The sequence below is a fragment of the Corvus brachyrhynchos genome, unplaced genomic scaffold, assembly GCF_000691975.1.
Source record: "Corvus brachyrhynchos isolate BGI_N302 unplaced genomic scaffold, ASM69197v1 scaffold87, whole genome shotgun sequence".
Classification (NCBI taxonomy): Eukaryota; Metazoa; Chordata; class Aves; order Passeriformes; family Corvidae; genus Corvus; species Corvus brachyrhynchos.
This window is the reverse complement of record NW_008239767.1, coordinates 4,191,101-4,204,376: the sequence shown is the minus strand read 5'-3', so window position 1 is coordinate 4,204,376 and position 13,276 is coordinate 4,191,101. Positions and strand designations below refer to the sequence as shown.

At 42.6% G+C, this 13,276-nt stretch overlaps 1 protein-coding gene across 1 annotated transcript in view; it reads right to left on the bottom strand.

Moving 5' to 3' along the window:
• Positions 1 to 5,101: 5,101 nt before the first annotated feature.
• Positions 5,102 to 13,276, bottom strand: part of HTR1E (5-hydroxytryptamine receptor 1E) — a 39,440-nt gene continuing 31,265 nt past the window's right edge. The window contains exon 2 of the mRNA XM_017742910.1: positions 5,102 to 13,084. Within this exon, the coding sequence (XP_017598399.1) occupies positions 11,828 to 12,922 (1,095 nt within the window). The 5' untranslated portion in view covers positions 12,923 to 13,084 and the 3' untranslated portion in view covers positions 5,102 to 11,827. The remainder of the gene's footprint in view (positions 13,085 to 13,276) is intronic.

Genomic DNA, 13,276 nt, shown 5'->3' with positions numbered 1-13,276 from the left:
CTTTAGAGCCAAAGAGAGGTCTTACATCTATGGAAGTATTTGATTTTTGCTTTTAATTAATGTGGCTTCTCAAGATGCTCACTTGTCAATCACCTTACAAAGAATGGTAGATAGGTTTAAAAGATCATGAAATGGTGGGTTACCAGGAAAAATGGAAAGACTTATGTGAAGAACTATGTGACTAGCAGACCTGATGAGCTGTGGAAACAACTTGTGTTTTAAGTTGGTTAAAAGGCAGAAAACTACGATTGGAAAGTATTCAGCGTAAACTAACAGGGAACAATAGAGCATGGAGACAGTTCATCAACCTAAGTGAAAGCCTATAGGAAAGATTCATCTCCAGAGCACCCCTGGCTCTTTCCTTTTACTTAGCTCAAATTTCCCTTTAAAAATAATGATTTTCTGCCACTTTCAATGAACATTTTAAACAGGATCTGTTTGATTTTTAGGCTTGTGCATGTTCATTTTTGGTAACATTTTGGCAGGTTATGTATCTAACAAATGATGTTTGAAGCCTCTTTGTGAAATACACCCTCCTAATAAACAGAACTGACTAGTTAACTTAATAAACAGTAGCTTTCCTTTTCCAGACTAAACTCCCCTCGGGGTACTATAGCTCTGACGCAGACACTTGTCTGCACTACAAAGCAAGCTGGGTGTTTAGGAGTATTTCTGAAGATGACTGTCTCATGGCCATCCTGAGAAATGGAATTTCTCATGGTCATCCTGAGAAATGGAATTTCAGGTGTGAGTGCCAGGCAGTAAGCTACTGCCTTCCCACTGCCTGTCCCAGCTCAGAGCGGTGACATGCATGACACCGATGTGCTCCAGGGGCTGGCAGCTGTTCTTTTGAACCCAGGGGTGTGCCTGGTGGGGTTGGTCACTGGCTGCCTCTTCAAATCAAACTCTTCTGTGATGCTGTTAAAAATATGTGATATCAATTGCAATGGGGAAAACAAAGTCAAACTCAGTATAGGTAAAACTGCCTTTTCTCTAGCTTATAGTACATGAGACACCAGGATGCATAGACCTCTATCAAACTTCCTTGGGATTCCCAGCCCCATGGCAAAGTCCATTGCAGCTGGATGAATGTGGAACAGTTTTTGGCAGGAGGTTCACTTCCAAACCTTTGTTTTCCCTGCAACGTATCATCTCCACCCTGCAATCACGCTCTTGAGCAGAGGAAGACAATAGTCAGCAACTGTGAATTAAATGCAGACCTGAGCTGTGTCAGTGCTCAAGCAGAGCATCCCCGGTGAGTGCTGTGGAGGTGGCAGTGCAGTGCCTGTCTGCTCCCTGACAGCCCAATATCAGGGCTGGGGCCAGGGCCGGGCAGCCCTCCCTGCCTCCTGCACTGAGGGTCTGTGGGGGGGGGCATGACATTCCCTCTGCCTCCAGCTGCTGGCCTGCCAAGGAGGCAAGACTTTTTATTAGGGAAGCACTCCTTTTAGCTCATATGACAGCAGCCTGTGTGTTTCATGCTGCTGATGGCAGCTCTGTCCCTCATGGTGCACATATATATATGTGAAAGCATAATACATTTCACTTGTCACTTCTTCTTCAGTTTGCTTGGCACTTTCCCCTGTCGTTATGATGACAGAAGGGTTGATCTCACAGTGCCACCAAGTGCAGAATGCCTTGCAGAGATACTAAATTGCTGAGAAATACAGTGCAGAAATGTAAGGAGCAAATTAGAAGGCACATCAGCCCTCATCCCAGTTATGCTCTACCTCTGCAGCTGTTTACCATCCTGCTTCTCATGTTTGTTGTGGCTTTTGGTTAAAGTTTGAGGAATGTACATTCTAATCTCTGTGTTGCTGCAAAAGTCAAACTGATCCACTGGGTCTAAGATAATGGTTCACAGTAGAATATTAATCCAACATTATAGTGGAGGAATGTGTGAAAGAGGGAGAAAATCGAGAGGATCAAGAAAAAATCACTCATCTAAGGTAATCAGCATTCAGGCATTATTGGTTACTGTAACTCCAAAATGCAGATTATAAGGCAAGTTTTCAAACAGCCTTCAAAAATGGCTTCAAATTTTGCACACCAAGAGACTCATTCAAAGGTAGTTGAGGACAGTATGAGGTCTAACACTGGCTTTTTTGACTTTGGATCCAGTTTCCAAAATTTTATGGGTGTACAATATATAAAACATTAACATGATGAAGAGATCACCACACTCCAGAACTCCTCAGAACTTTGTCCTCTCAAAAGCATTCTCCTTTAGAAGGTACCTTACAAGCTGTTTCTTTAATATGGAAATAAGTGTAATCTCCAAAGAGAGTGCAACTGGCCCAGTGTGCTGTTAGTCATTGCGGTTGACTTGGGGTGTCCGTGTCAGACTGTTGTCCCAAATGTAGGCTCGTTACCTGGTGCATGGCACCCATTGACACACCAAGGCGAGGTATTTCAGTTTTTCATTCTAGTTTGTGCAAAGTAGGGAGCTAGGTGGTAACCCACAAAAGGCTGGCTCACCAGGCATCAAAACTTTACACTATTTATATGTTTTGATAAACAAAGGCATCAGCATTCATTGGTTGCAGATTACATAATGTTTTTTGAAATTAGTACTCAAATCCCTATTTGCTAGTTATATCTCTTGTTTCTCATGCTAATTAGCCTGCATGTGCAGTTTTTCCCACCATTTGAGTCTGGGGTCCGTTTTGAGTAAGTGGTCAATGAGTCAGTGGTTGCAATCTCCCACTGCCAGAATTGCCTTTCCCCCAGTTAATGGTTATTTCTGCTGACTTCACTCCTGGTGGCTACCAGACAGACAGCCCATTCATCTTGGGATTGTCTTCCCTCTTCCTTAAAACAAAAGACTAGCCAAGCATACAATGCTCACAATACAGTTTCTTAATCACAACTGTTCAGCTATAGCTACTTAAAAGAAATTGCAAAGTTTGATCCAAACCTTGAGGGGTTTGATATTAAGACTGTCAGACTTATGTGTCAATGTCAGACTGTGCTGACTCGATCAGGATCCATCAGTAAGGACTGATTTTCAAATCAGGGAGAGGAAAATGAACAAACATAGATGTGGAAGGAGGCAAGAGGATGTTAGTTAGCCAGGAGAGTCAGTGGGAGCTGCTCCGTGCTCTCCATGCCCCATGAGCTCTCTCATGTGCTTTTACATGCCTGACTTGCTGAGTGCCAAGGCTGCTCTTGGTGGTTGCCACATAGCATATTTAAGGCTATCAGTTTTGGGGACCAAAGCTCCCTTATTCCATACTTGTGCCTATCCTGAGGATAGAGAGCAGCAAATCCACGTTTGTGGTTGCTCTTGGGCTGCAGTGGCAGCAGCTTGTTGTTCCCCAGCCTGGGGCAAAAAAAAGGGGCATTTGGTGTCTTGCATTGCGTTTCCTCAGCTGTTGAAGCTGGGCACTGAGCTGAGGAGTTGCTGTCACCTCAACAGGCTCTTAAAGACTGGTAAGACCTCAGCAGTGGTTGCTTTTGGGAACATTGGTGGCTGCTCTGTGAGTTGTTGGGAATCCCAGCCACAGAGCTTGGGGGTTATTGCTGTCACTGGATGGTGAGTTTTATCAGCCCTTCCCTTGGTTTTGCCCACACAATCTTTCAGTTGTCTTGGTGACAAGTAGTGGCTGTCTTTGTGTGCCTTGGCTATCTTTGTGTGGGAGCTAGGTTTGGTCCCAGTAACAGGTATCCACTGTCAGCACCTGTCAGCCAGAGCAGCCAACTGCAGTGTCTGTAGGAGAGACATGGCTTGTTTCCAGCCGGGACCACTGGATGTGGAGGACAGCAATCCTTCCTTTCACAGAGGGTTTGAGTCTCCTGCCTGGGAATGTTTTGATCTGTAGACTGTCAGAACTTGTTAGTCTGCTTTAGGGAATGGGGAGGTTTAGAAACTGTCCCTCGTGTGACTGTTTAAACGCTGTGAGATGGTCTGGTGTTGCCCTAAGGGTATGCGCCTGCCTGCCATACAAAGAAGGGTTTGGCAGTGGAAAGCAGCCCCACTGAGCAAGGTGAAGGCATCCCTGTAACCGTGTGATGTGTCCTGTCTGCATTAACTGGAGTGCTGTTGGTCAGGATGCTGCAGCCTGAGCTTTTGCAAGGCTGACACACAAGCACAACCCCACTGAGGGACGATGATCAGCCCTGTCTGCTGCAAGGCCTTGCTGTAATGTGTTAGAAGGGCTTGATGAACATAGCAGGGATGTGGCAGCATGTGCCTGCTCCAGGCAGGTCTGCTCTCCTGGGAGTCCCTGCTGCAGGTCTGAATGGAGCTGCTGGTGTGGAGCACATTTGGTGTGCTGCATCATGTAGCAGGGAGAGGGACAGTGACTGCTTTGGGGACAGTGCCTTGCTGAGAGGTGCCCAGGGTGTGGTGATTGTGCAGGTGGCTTATTTGCAGTCTGTCACTGTCCAGAAGCCTGTCCTGCTCTGTCATTAGCCTGCTGGTTTGATGGTATCGGGGGACACAATTCCAGCCACGTGTTTAGTGCACAGCCCAGGAGGAAGTGTGGTTCTGTCCTTCACACCTCTCACTTTTATTTGGTCAGAGGTGCCCTGAGTCCTCTGGGTGAAGGTGGAAGCCATGGTTTGTGTGGGGGAAGACTGGACTCTGAGGAAGGCAGGATACAGCGGTGACACCACGTTCCCAGTGCGCAGGGAAGACAAGGCACGGTCTCTGCCAGCCGTAAAGCCCCCGGTCTCAATCCCCTTCCTGCCTACGGGTTTTGCGTGCATGGTGGGAAAGGGTACAGCCTCCTACTGATCCTAATTAAAACCACAGATAACCCGCTCTTCAGCAAGTAGAGAAACTGCTGTAGTGAAAAATTAAAGGAATTTGATCTGTGACTTGCGTGTATATGCAAGCAGCAGACCAAGACAACCATGCTTAATTTTGCAGTCCTAGATTAACTTCTCTGAACCTAATTGGATTAATTTTTTCTTTCTGCCTGCTTCAAAATGACTGTCCAGTCATAATACAGAAATGTTCTGAAATTGGAAAAACAAGAGAGAGAGTATTTTCTTGTTATTCTGAATTTAAAAAGTGATTATTTTCATTTCTCATATGCAAGCTTAGCAATAAACAAACGAGGAATTGCACTGAAATATGTACGAATAAAAGTAAAACTCTAGCTGATAGACTTTATTTTAGTGGTCAATTCAATTTAAAACCCTCAGGCTGGAGGTGTTATCCTCATTTTTTATTTATTGAAGAAATAAGCTTGTTGAGGCTTATCCCAGCAGTCTAGCAGCTTGGCAGGCTGTTCCTCCTGTAAAGGACTGAGATAATATTTCTAGTGGCATTACAAAAGTGAAAGTCATTTCTGTGGAACTTTCTATTCCCTTGAAAAGGTCGTTGTAGAAAGCTTTGGAGAGAAACAATTTTTTATTGTAAAATCCACTGGAGGGTCACTCTGCTTGTTGCAAGTTGTTCAGGCATGCACATGTGATTTCATGTTTTGCTTCTTAGTGCTCTTTTAAAATGAATATTCTGAAGTTGAGTCATTTCAAATTGTGCACAAAACAATTTACAAGGGAATAGGAATTTTGTCCCCCCTCTTCCCAAAAGTTATGTTTTGTTTCTTAATTGACAAAACATGCATTTTTTATAAAGTGTAGTTGCAAGGTGACAGTGCTTTATGCCTCACCTCATAGAAATGTGTGCCATTGGCAGTCATGCAGTGTACAGGATGAATATGTGAGACATAGTACATTAGAAGATTTGAGTACCCTAGTGACAAGGGATCTTGCACCAGATAGAAATGAGGCTCAGAACTTGTCATGCAGGAAATTAACCCACGAAGACTTCAGAAAGCTGCTTTATATGCTAATGTGTTTTAAGTATGCAGTGGAAGCAACTAGAAGAGCATGAAATATGAGGGGCAGTGGGAGGAGTGGCGTGGGCATTTCCAGCACCACTTATTGCATCTGAAAACCATGCTAGCTGTGGCTTTCGTTTTTATTGATAGAAGCCCCATGGGTGAGGAGAAGAGAGGGAATTATTAAAAAGATCTCTTCAAAAATTGTGACACGTGGGAAGAAACTATGATTTAATGCACAGCATCTTTCACTTGGAAGAATCTTGATGCACATTAGAAATACAATTTGTAGTAAAACTGCAATAAAGCTGAAGCAGAGGCTGAGTGGAACAGTGACAAGGAACTGAGCCTGGAACCTGATTTCCTAAAACCAAGAGCAGATGCTTAGGTGATGTGCACCAACATAGCACAACACAGCCTTGCTTCTTGCTACAGGTTACTAGATGCCACTGTGGTGCTGAAGAAGGCTGCCAAGGAAAGGAAGGAGAGAAAGATAAGAAACAGGGGGAAAAAAATTAATGAACAGGATTCACAGACTGGGAAATAGTGAAGTGAGGAAAGAAAAGTGATTAAGAAGGTAAAAAGTTGAAATGAGTCTCTCTCCCTTAGGTCTTTGAGAAGATGTTCATATAATTTTCTAATCATGTTTTTTTCCCACAGCTCATTCATGGTTACATCTTCTACTTACAGCAGCAACATCAAAAATTTATCTTTAAGCACTGATTCATAGAGGCATAGAAATTAGCTGAGTAGGAAGGAGTAATTTAATCATATAACATCATCTACAGATGATTACATGCATGGGATTAATGAAGAAAATTCCCCTTTAAGAGGAAGGGACCAATGTTTGCAAAGGTACATTGAATAAAATAGAGAATGTTGAAGAATAATTTTACAGCTGATGAACCTGGAATTTATCCAAAGTCAGATAATTTAAAAAAAAAAATCATTCTTTTTGGCCCCAAGTGAAAAACAGATGGCAATTAGAAAGGGTGACTATATATTGCATGAGACTCTTATGAAATACTACATGACCGATAAAAAATACCACAATATTTACCGTGTCTTCTTAAGCAATAAAACAATTTAAGATAATTCTTCATAGAAATCATCTGGGTGTATAAAGGATGAACATAAACCAGCTTGTCTCACTGATATTTGCAATGGTTAAACAACACCCAGGCACAAGGACCATCTCTGCACTTAAGCTGGAAGCTTGTATTTCCCCTCAACACTGTCATGCTCTTTACTTTTTGATAACTGGGATTCAAAACAGAGGGGTGGAAATAGAGTCCTTAGAAAAGATTCCTTTATTCTTGTAATATCTTGTCTTGAATAAACCAAATTTTTTAAAGTTGTTTTTTCTTGTTTGGTTGGGGTTTTTTGTGGTTGTTTTTGTGTGTGTGGGGTTTTTTTGTTGTTTGTTTTGTTTTGTTCCTTCCTAGCACATGCAAAGGACAAAGAAATGAGAAGTGGTAACTACAGACAGCTCAGGTGCATGGCAGTGAAGTCTGAATAGTGACAGTCTTTTACATAAAGTTGGTGAGGCAGGGGCTTTGTTTTAAACGTTTTGGGAAGTTCAATCCTATCATCGATCTCCATTCAGGAAGATCAACAAAATTAATCTCATGCTGTGAACAGCTTGGTACATCATTGTGGTGAGGAACCCAGAACTTTAAAGGCCTGTGCATGAACCAAATCCAAGTGGCTCAGGACATAAGCAACTCTTAATGTGTTTTTGCTGTGTCTGTATAAGCTGTGCACTAGAGAGAGCTAGCTCACCTCAGATGAGGATGTGATCTATACGGGAAAGGTGGAGAAAAAAAGACAGACAATACCCAGAGAATAATTCCTCCATTGCCCTTGTTGACTGCTTTTCTTTCAGGAGTCTTACCGCATCACAAGTGGTTTTGAGAAGGAAAAACCCCATCAACTGCAAGGAACAGGAGAGATGTGGAAAGTTCATGGAAGTGGTGAAGACAAAGCTTGCAGAGAAGAGAGTTGTGGTTGGCACAGGCAGAAGAGCGGGAGCTGAGTGAAACATGGGTAATCTGTGCAGGGACAAGTCCCTAAAAGTGAAGATACAGGTCCATAAAACAATAATATGAGGGTCACTTTTAATGTGGAAGAAAGGGAACAAAAGGATAGGATACAGAAGAAAGGCAACAAGTTTAAAAAGTAGGTAAATTAGCATTTGAAGAGCATGTCTTTTGGGGAGGGCAGCTTATTGATGGGTGCAATCTTTATGGGTGTATGAACTCACTCCAAAGCACTGGCTGCTTACACAGAGCAAAAATCCAGGATGTGGCCTGGATACTAGTAAGACAGAGTAAAATCTGACAGACTTGAACAGCCACAATCTGATCACCGCTGAGACGGGGAGAGAACAGGGACTTGCTTTAGTAGGACCACAATAAATGTAGGGATTAGACAGAGTCAGAAACCCAAAGGCAGGACAGGGAGCTGGGGTTGTAAAGCAAGACAACTTTTCAAGGGCACCATTAAAGAAAATAAGGCTTTGAGGATGCAGAATGGTTTAGAAAGGTTAAGGAAGATGGATGTAGTCTGTAGGTCTTGAATACATCACTAAGAGCTTGTTGGGAAGACCTTGTATTGCAGACCATGGTGTGAGTGGGCCCGATCAGGGTAGGTGTGAATGGGGACTTGCCATGGACAGGTCAAGAAATGTCTCCAAACCCATGGTAAAAGCAGCAAAAACTTAACATAGAAAAAAAAAAAAAGAGAAGTTGTCAAACAGTGGTGTCAGACTAGCAAAAGTTTTTATTTTCATGAGAAGACCAGTAATTTCTGATCAAGCTGAATTGTTTTAAGTAGCCAACCCTTTATATTGTTTCTGACTTTGATTCTGAACATGAGGAAAACATACATCTTCATCAGTCTAGTGGCATTTGTTGGAAAACATTCTCTGTGTTTAGCTAATGACTTAATTAGAAAATCAGTAGTCAGCTGGCAGTGAATGGTGAGCCTTTATTTAACAGGGAAGCACGGAAATTAGGCATCCATCTGTTTTTTCCTGTTAATTACCTCTAGATATTAAAATTGAATACAGCCTCCAACCTGATTGGTAGTTTGAGTGGTAATAGTGGAGTTCACACACTGAAAGGAAGCCATTAGTAGAAATAAAGATGATGTGGCTCCTGTATTTCACAGTTTTCGTACATGTTTCTGAAGCACTGCTACCTGCCTATGACAGCTGCTGTGGAGGTCACATTCAGCATTTCCAGCCCTTCAGCCACACTTACAGCTTTAAATGAGCATTAGTCTTGACAACAGAGTTAACTGAGCTGCTGTTTTTCCACAAGAAACATGACTGCACATGGCTTTTCAGAGCAGTGTTGAGCTTTGAGGTTTGTTGTTTGTAGGGGGCTTGGACTAGTTGGCCTCCAGAGATCCCTTCCGAACTAAATTACTCTCTGTGCCATGTGCCCTTAGGAGCAGTAGTCAGAGATGGAAGCCTCTCTCATTTTGTTGGTTTTCCCCTCTGAAACACCTTTCACCAGCACTGTCATTCCCACCCCCTCTCTCTTCATAGCAAAGACCCCTGTGCAGCCCACCCCACAGCTGAGCCATAGACCCAGAGACAGCCCCAAAGAACCTGGCTGGGGTGCAGCTTCTGCCTCAGCTCAGTTCCTTGGGGTGGCTCAGACTGTCTGCTAGGGTAGTCTTGCACATTTACTCTTCCCTTTCTGATCATCACTGCAGCTGGGCACTCTGTTCACCCAAAGGATGCTAAACCTACCCTTATAGCCATAACTGCTTGGGTGTCCTGTCTTCCCTCACAGAGTCAACGTGTTTCAGGAAATTATGCCCACTCTTTATTCTTTAATAATAATTTCTATTGAGCTTGCTGAAAGAAAAAAAAATACTACTCTGCAGCACTTCTTATGAATACCGTATTTTTATTTTAATTTCCAGGTTTGTTTATGTTTTTCTTAATAGTGTATGTACTATGGGGAGCTGCTTTGGAAGCTTTATAGATAGACAGCATCAGGACACACTTCCCTGGTTTCAAACAACAGTTCCCACCTCCAACAAGCTGCAAAGAGGAAGAACCATAATGGATGTCTGTGCTTCCCCACTAAAAGAAATTTTCAGTGGCTGAGATTAATTTCCCCCTCCATTTAGGTATTAATGTTAGCTAGTAGGGAACCTAAAGGCATCTGGAGGAGGCAGCTGCAACAGTAGCTTCAGAAGGACAGCTGGAGATAAACATCCCAAACTCAGGCAGGGAGCCCTGAAAGAAGAATCCCACTGTATGTGGGTAAGCAGCTGATGCCTTAAGAGAACCTAAGGCATCACAGCAGGTCATGCTTTTGTCGCCTTCAGACTTGGTTTATGCTCAGCTTGTGGCACTGCATCTTTCCAACCAAATGCTTTCTCTCACCAGTAAGGATGTCATTTCTCAGTTCCATTTGCAGTTTATTGCTCACAGATTACTTACACTTCCTTGACTCTTGATAAGAAAGATTATTGTCATCTTGTAAATTTTCAAAACATTTTTAAGAGATGGCTTCTAGTGCTGTTATAGCACTTTTGCTGCCTCTAATGTTTGTTTTGATGGATTTGGAGCTGCCATACTGTAGTTTTCACTGTTACTGCACGTCAGGTTGACGTATGTGATATTTCCTCTATTGTGTATTGGTGTAATTCAAAAAGAATTTGTCCAGAAAAATGGACAGGGAAGAAAATTAGGGTGCAAGGGGAATAATAAATATTTAAATTGTGCTTAGGAATTGCTAACGGACAGTATCAAATTCTCAGCTTTGATTTTGCCCCTTCCCAGACTGACTTCCACAATATTTGAATCAGGACATTTTAACTTCCATAAGCACAAAAGACAGAATACAAAGGACTCTTTGTCTCTCAGGACAGAGGAATTAAGTCTGTGAAAGACTCCCAGAGCAAGAAATCCTCCCAGACCACCTGACCATAGGTTAAGTGGGCAAGATTGCCATTGCAAATTGTGAGATGACGACAAGGCATATGTGCAGAGTGCTATTTAAAATATTTTCCTGATTTTTTTTCTGATGTTCAGAAATAATTTGGTTTTAGCTGATGTTTTTGAATTTCTGTATATTGCTGGTCTGCTGAGAAGATATGCAGTTGTCTAAGTTGGTGGGGGTAAGATCCATAGACCTTTGGGGTTATGCACCACAAGATCCAGGTGAAGCATGGCACAGGTGAATAATACCACCCTGGAACTGACTAAGGCACAAGGCCTGAAGAAATAGGGTTAGTGGAATTGAAAGTGTGACCACTCAGATGTGCAGTTAGTTTCACAAGTATGACTCTTGCTAGCTGCATCCTCTCAACTGCCAAACAAACTGCATGGGTGTCTGCCCAACACCTTGAATGCTAATCTGGAATATTGCACAAAAAGAGCCACTTAAATAATTCCTTTGGGGTATGAAATGGGATCATTTCTAGATGCAATGAACTGAACTTTGCTTTCTGTTCTGGGAGTGTATTCCTGAAAAAAGAAATAGTTTATTCTGCCTCAGCCCCAGGTGGAAATGCTGGCAATTTTCCTCCTAAATGGCTGTTACAGCTTTTTCAGAATGCCACAGTAAAGAGGTGCTGTTTAACTGTCATGACCATGAAGTGTTTATTAATTTTTGAAGGTGTATTTATGGGGTTCAGTTTATACAGTGCATGATAATTTAGATGTATGATTCTTAAATGGAAGAAGTAAAAAAGTGAATATCGTTGTTTGCTTTTGAATCATTGATTACACAAAATGTCTTAGACATGAGTACCTAATACTAATAATATTTTTGTTGTTGTTTCAGTTCTAAAAAATCTTTTCCTTTATAGAATAAATTTATTTCAAACCCTTTACCATGAATAACACTAGAGATTAAAAAAACGGCATAATGAATTACAGGCTGAAGAACAGTCAAGCAAATAGGCAAACACAAAAACACCCTTCATCAAGGGAAATGGTGGCAGAGTCAAATAATTTTGCTCATTTTTAAGGCCAGGAGTCATGTCAGTGCCATCATCTCTCAGTACTTTTAAGTATGTTCTCGACACCTGATGAGCTTTCTAAAGGCCAGCTTGAAATCCTCGTTAAAGCTCGTGTACAGCAAAGGGTTGATGAGTGAGTTGACATACCCAAGCCAGGTCAAGAAGTCTGCTACTTCTGGAGAAACAGTGCAAATGTGGAGGCCCACAAGCAGTTCCTTGATGAAAAAGGGCAACCAAGACAAAATGAAAGCACCCAGAATCAGCCCCAAAATGCGAGCAGCCTTTCGTTCTCGTGTCGTGGAGATCTGCTGCCGGTCGCCAGCCAGGTCCAAGTCATTCTCGAAAGGAGGGATCCTCACGGATGCATTGATTTTATCAAACTCTGTGGTTGGGTCAGATGTGGAGAAGTCCGAGACGCAGAACGTCTGTGTGAGCTTGCAGCTGGCAAAAGAGTTCTGGCTGTCAGTGCTCCTGTTGCTGAGGTGGCGGCTCGAACCCCGCTTTTGGTAAAGGCTCTTTGCAGCATGGTATATTCTGTAGTACAGGATCAGGATCAAAGTCAAGGGGATGTAAAATGCTCCGAATGTGGAATAAATCGTGTAGATGACATGGTCATGCTGAATGCGACACTCACTGGGAATATTAATGCTACGGTGATTTCTCCAAAACAAGGGGGGCATTGATATGAAAATGGAGATAGTCCACACGGTCACTATCATCAGCCCAGCCCTTTTTGCCGTTCTTTTCCTGGCGTATTCGATAGCGTCTGTGATGGCCCAGTACCTGTCCAATGCAATGACACACAGATGAAGGATTGAACACGTGCAACAGGTCATGTCGACGCTAAGCCAGATCTCGCAGATGAAGTACCCCAAAGTCCATTTATCTATCATTATGTAAGTGATGCTCAAGGGCATGACGAGAACAGCAACAAGGAGATCTGTCACAGCCAGTGAACATATGAGATAATTTGCCGGCTGGTGGAGCTTCTTGGTTGTGGAGATTGCTGCAATTACAGCAGAATTCAGTAGCATAGTCAAGGTTGTGATTGTGGCCAAGGTCAGGGTAATGAGCATCTTTTCAGTTACTGTTTTTGGCTTTGCAGCCACACTGGCTTCAGTGGTGCAATTTGTGAGATTCATTTTCCCCTCCAGGATGCAAGAAGTTGGTAATGAAGAGTTCCAGGTTCAGAAGTTATCCATTTGAAAGAGATGCTCTCGGTGCAGTATTTTTTTTTTTTTTAATAATTCCATATTCAACAGAGCAGCAAAAAGCTTCCAGGTTTCATCCTGTTCATTGTTTTCCTAGAAGATAAAAACACATCAGTTAGCCAATCTAGGATAATCCCACCTTTTGGTAAAAAGTTTTCTATTTCTAATATTATTATCTCAGATAAAATGTTGGTCTGTTTTCCCTTCTCTTCTGCCTTTTCTCTCCCCCTTTCTCTGCATTCATTGTTCATTTTTTTCTTCTCTAAAGGACAATTTGGGCCAGAT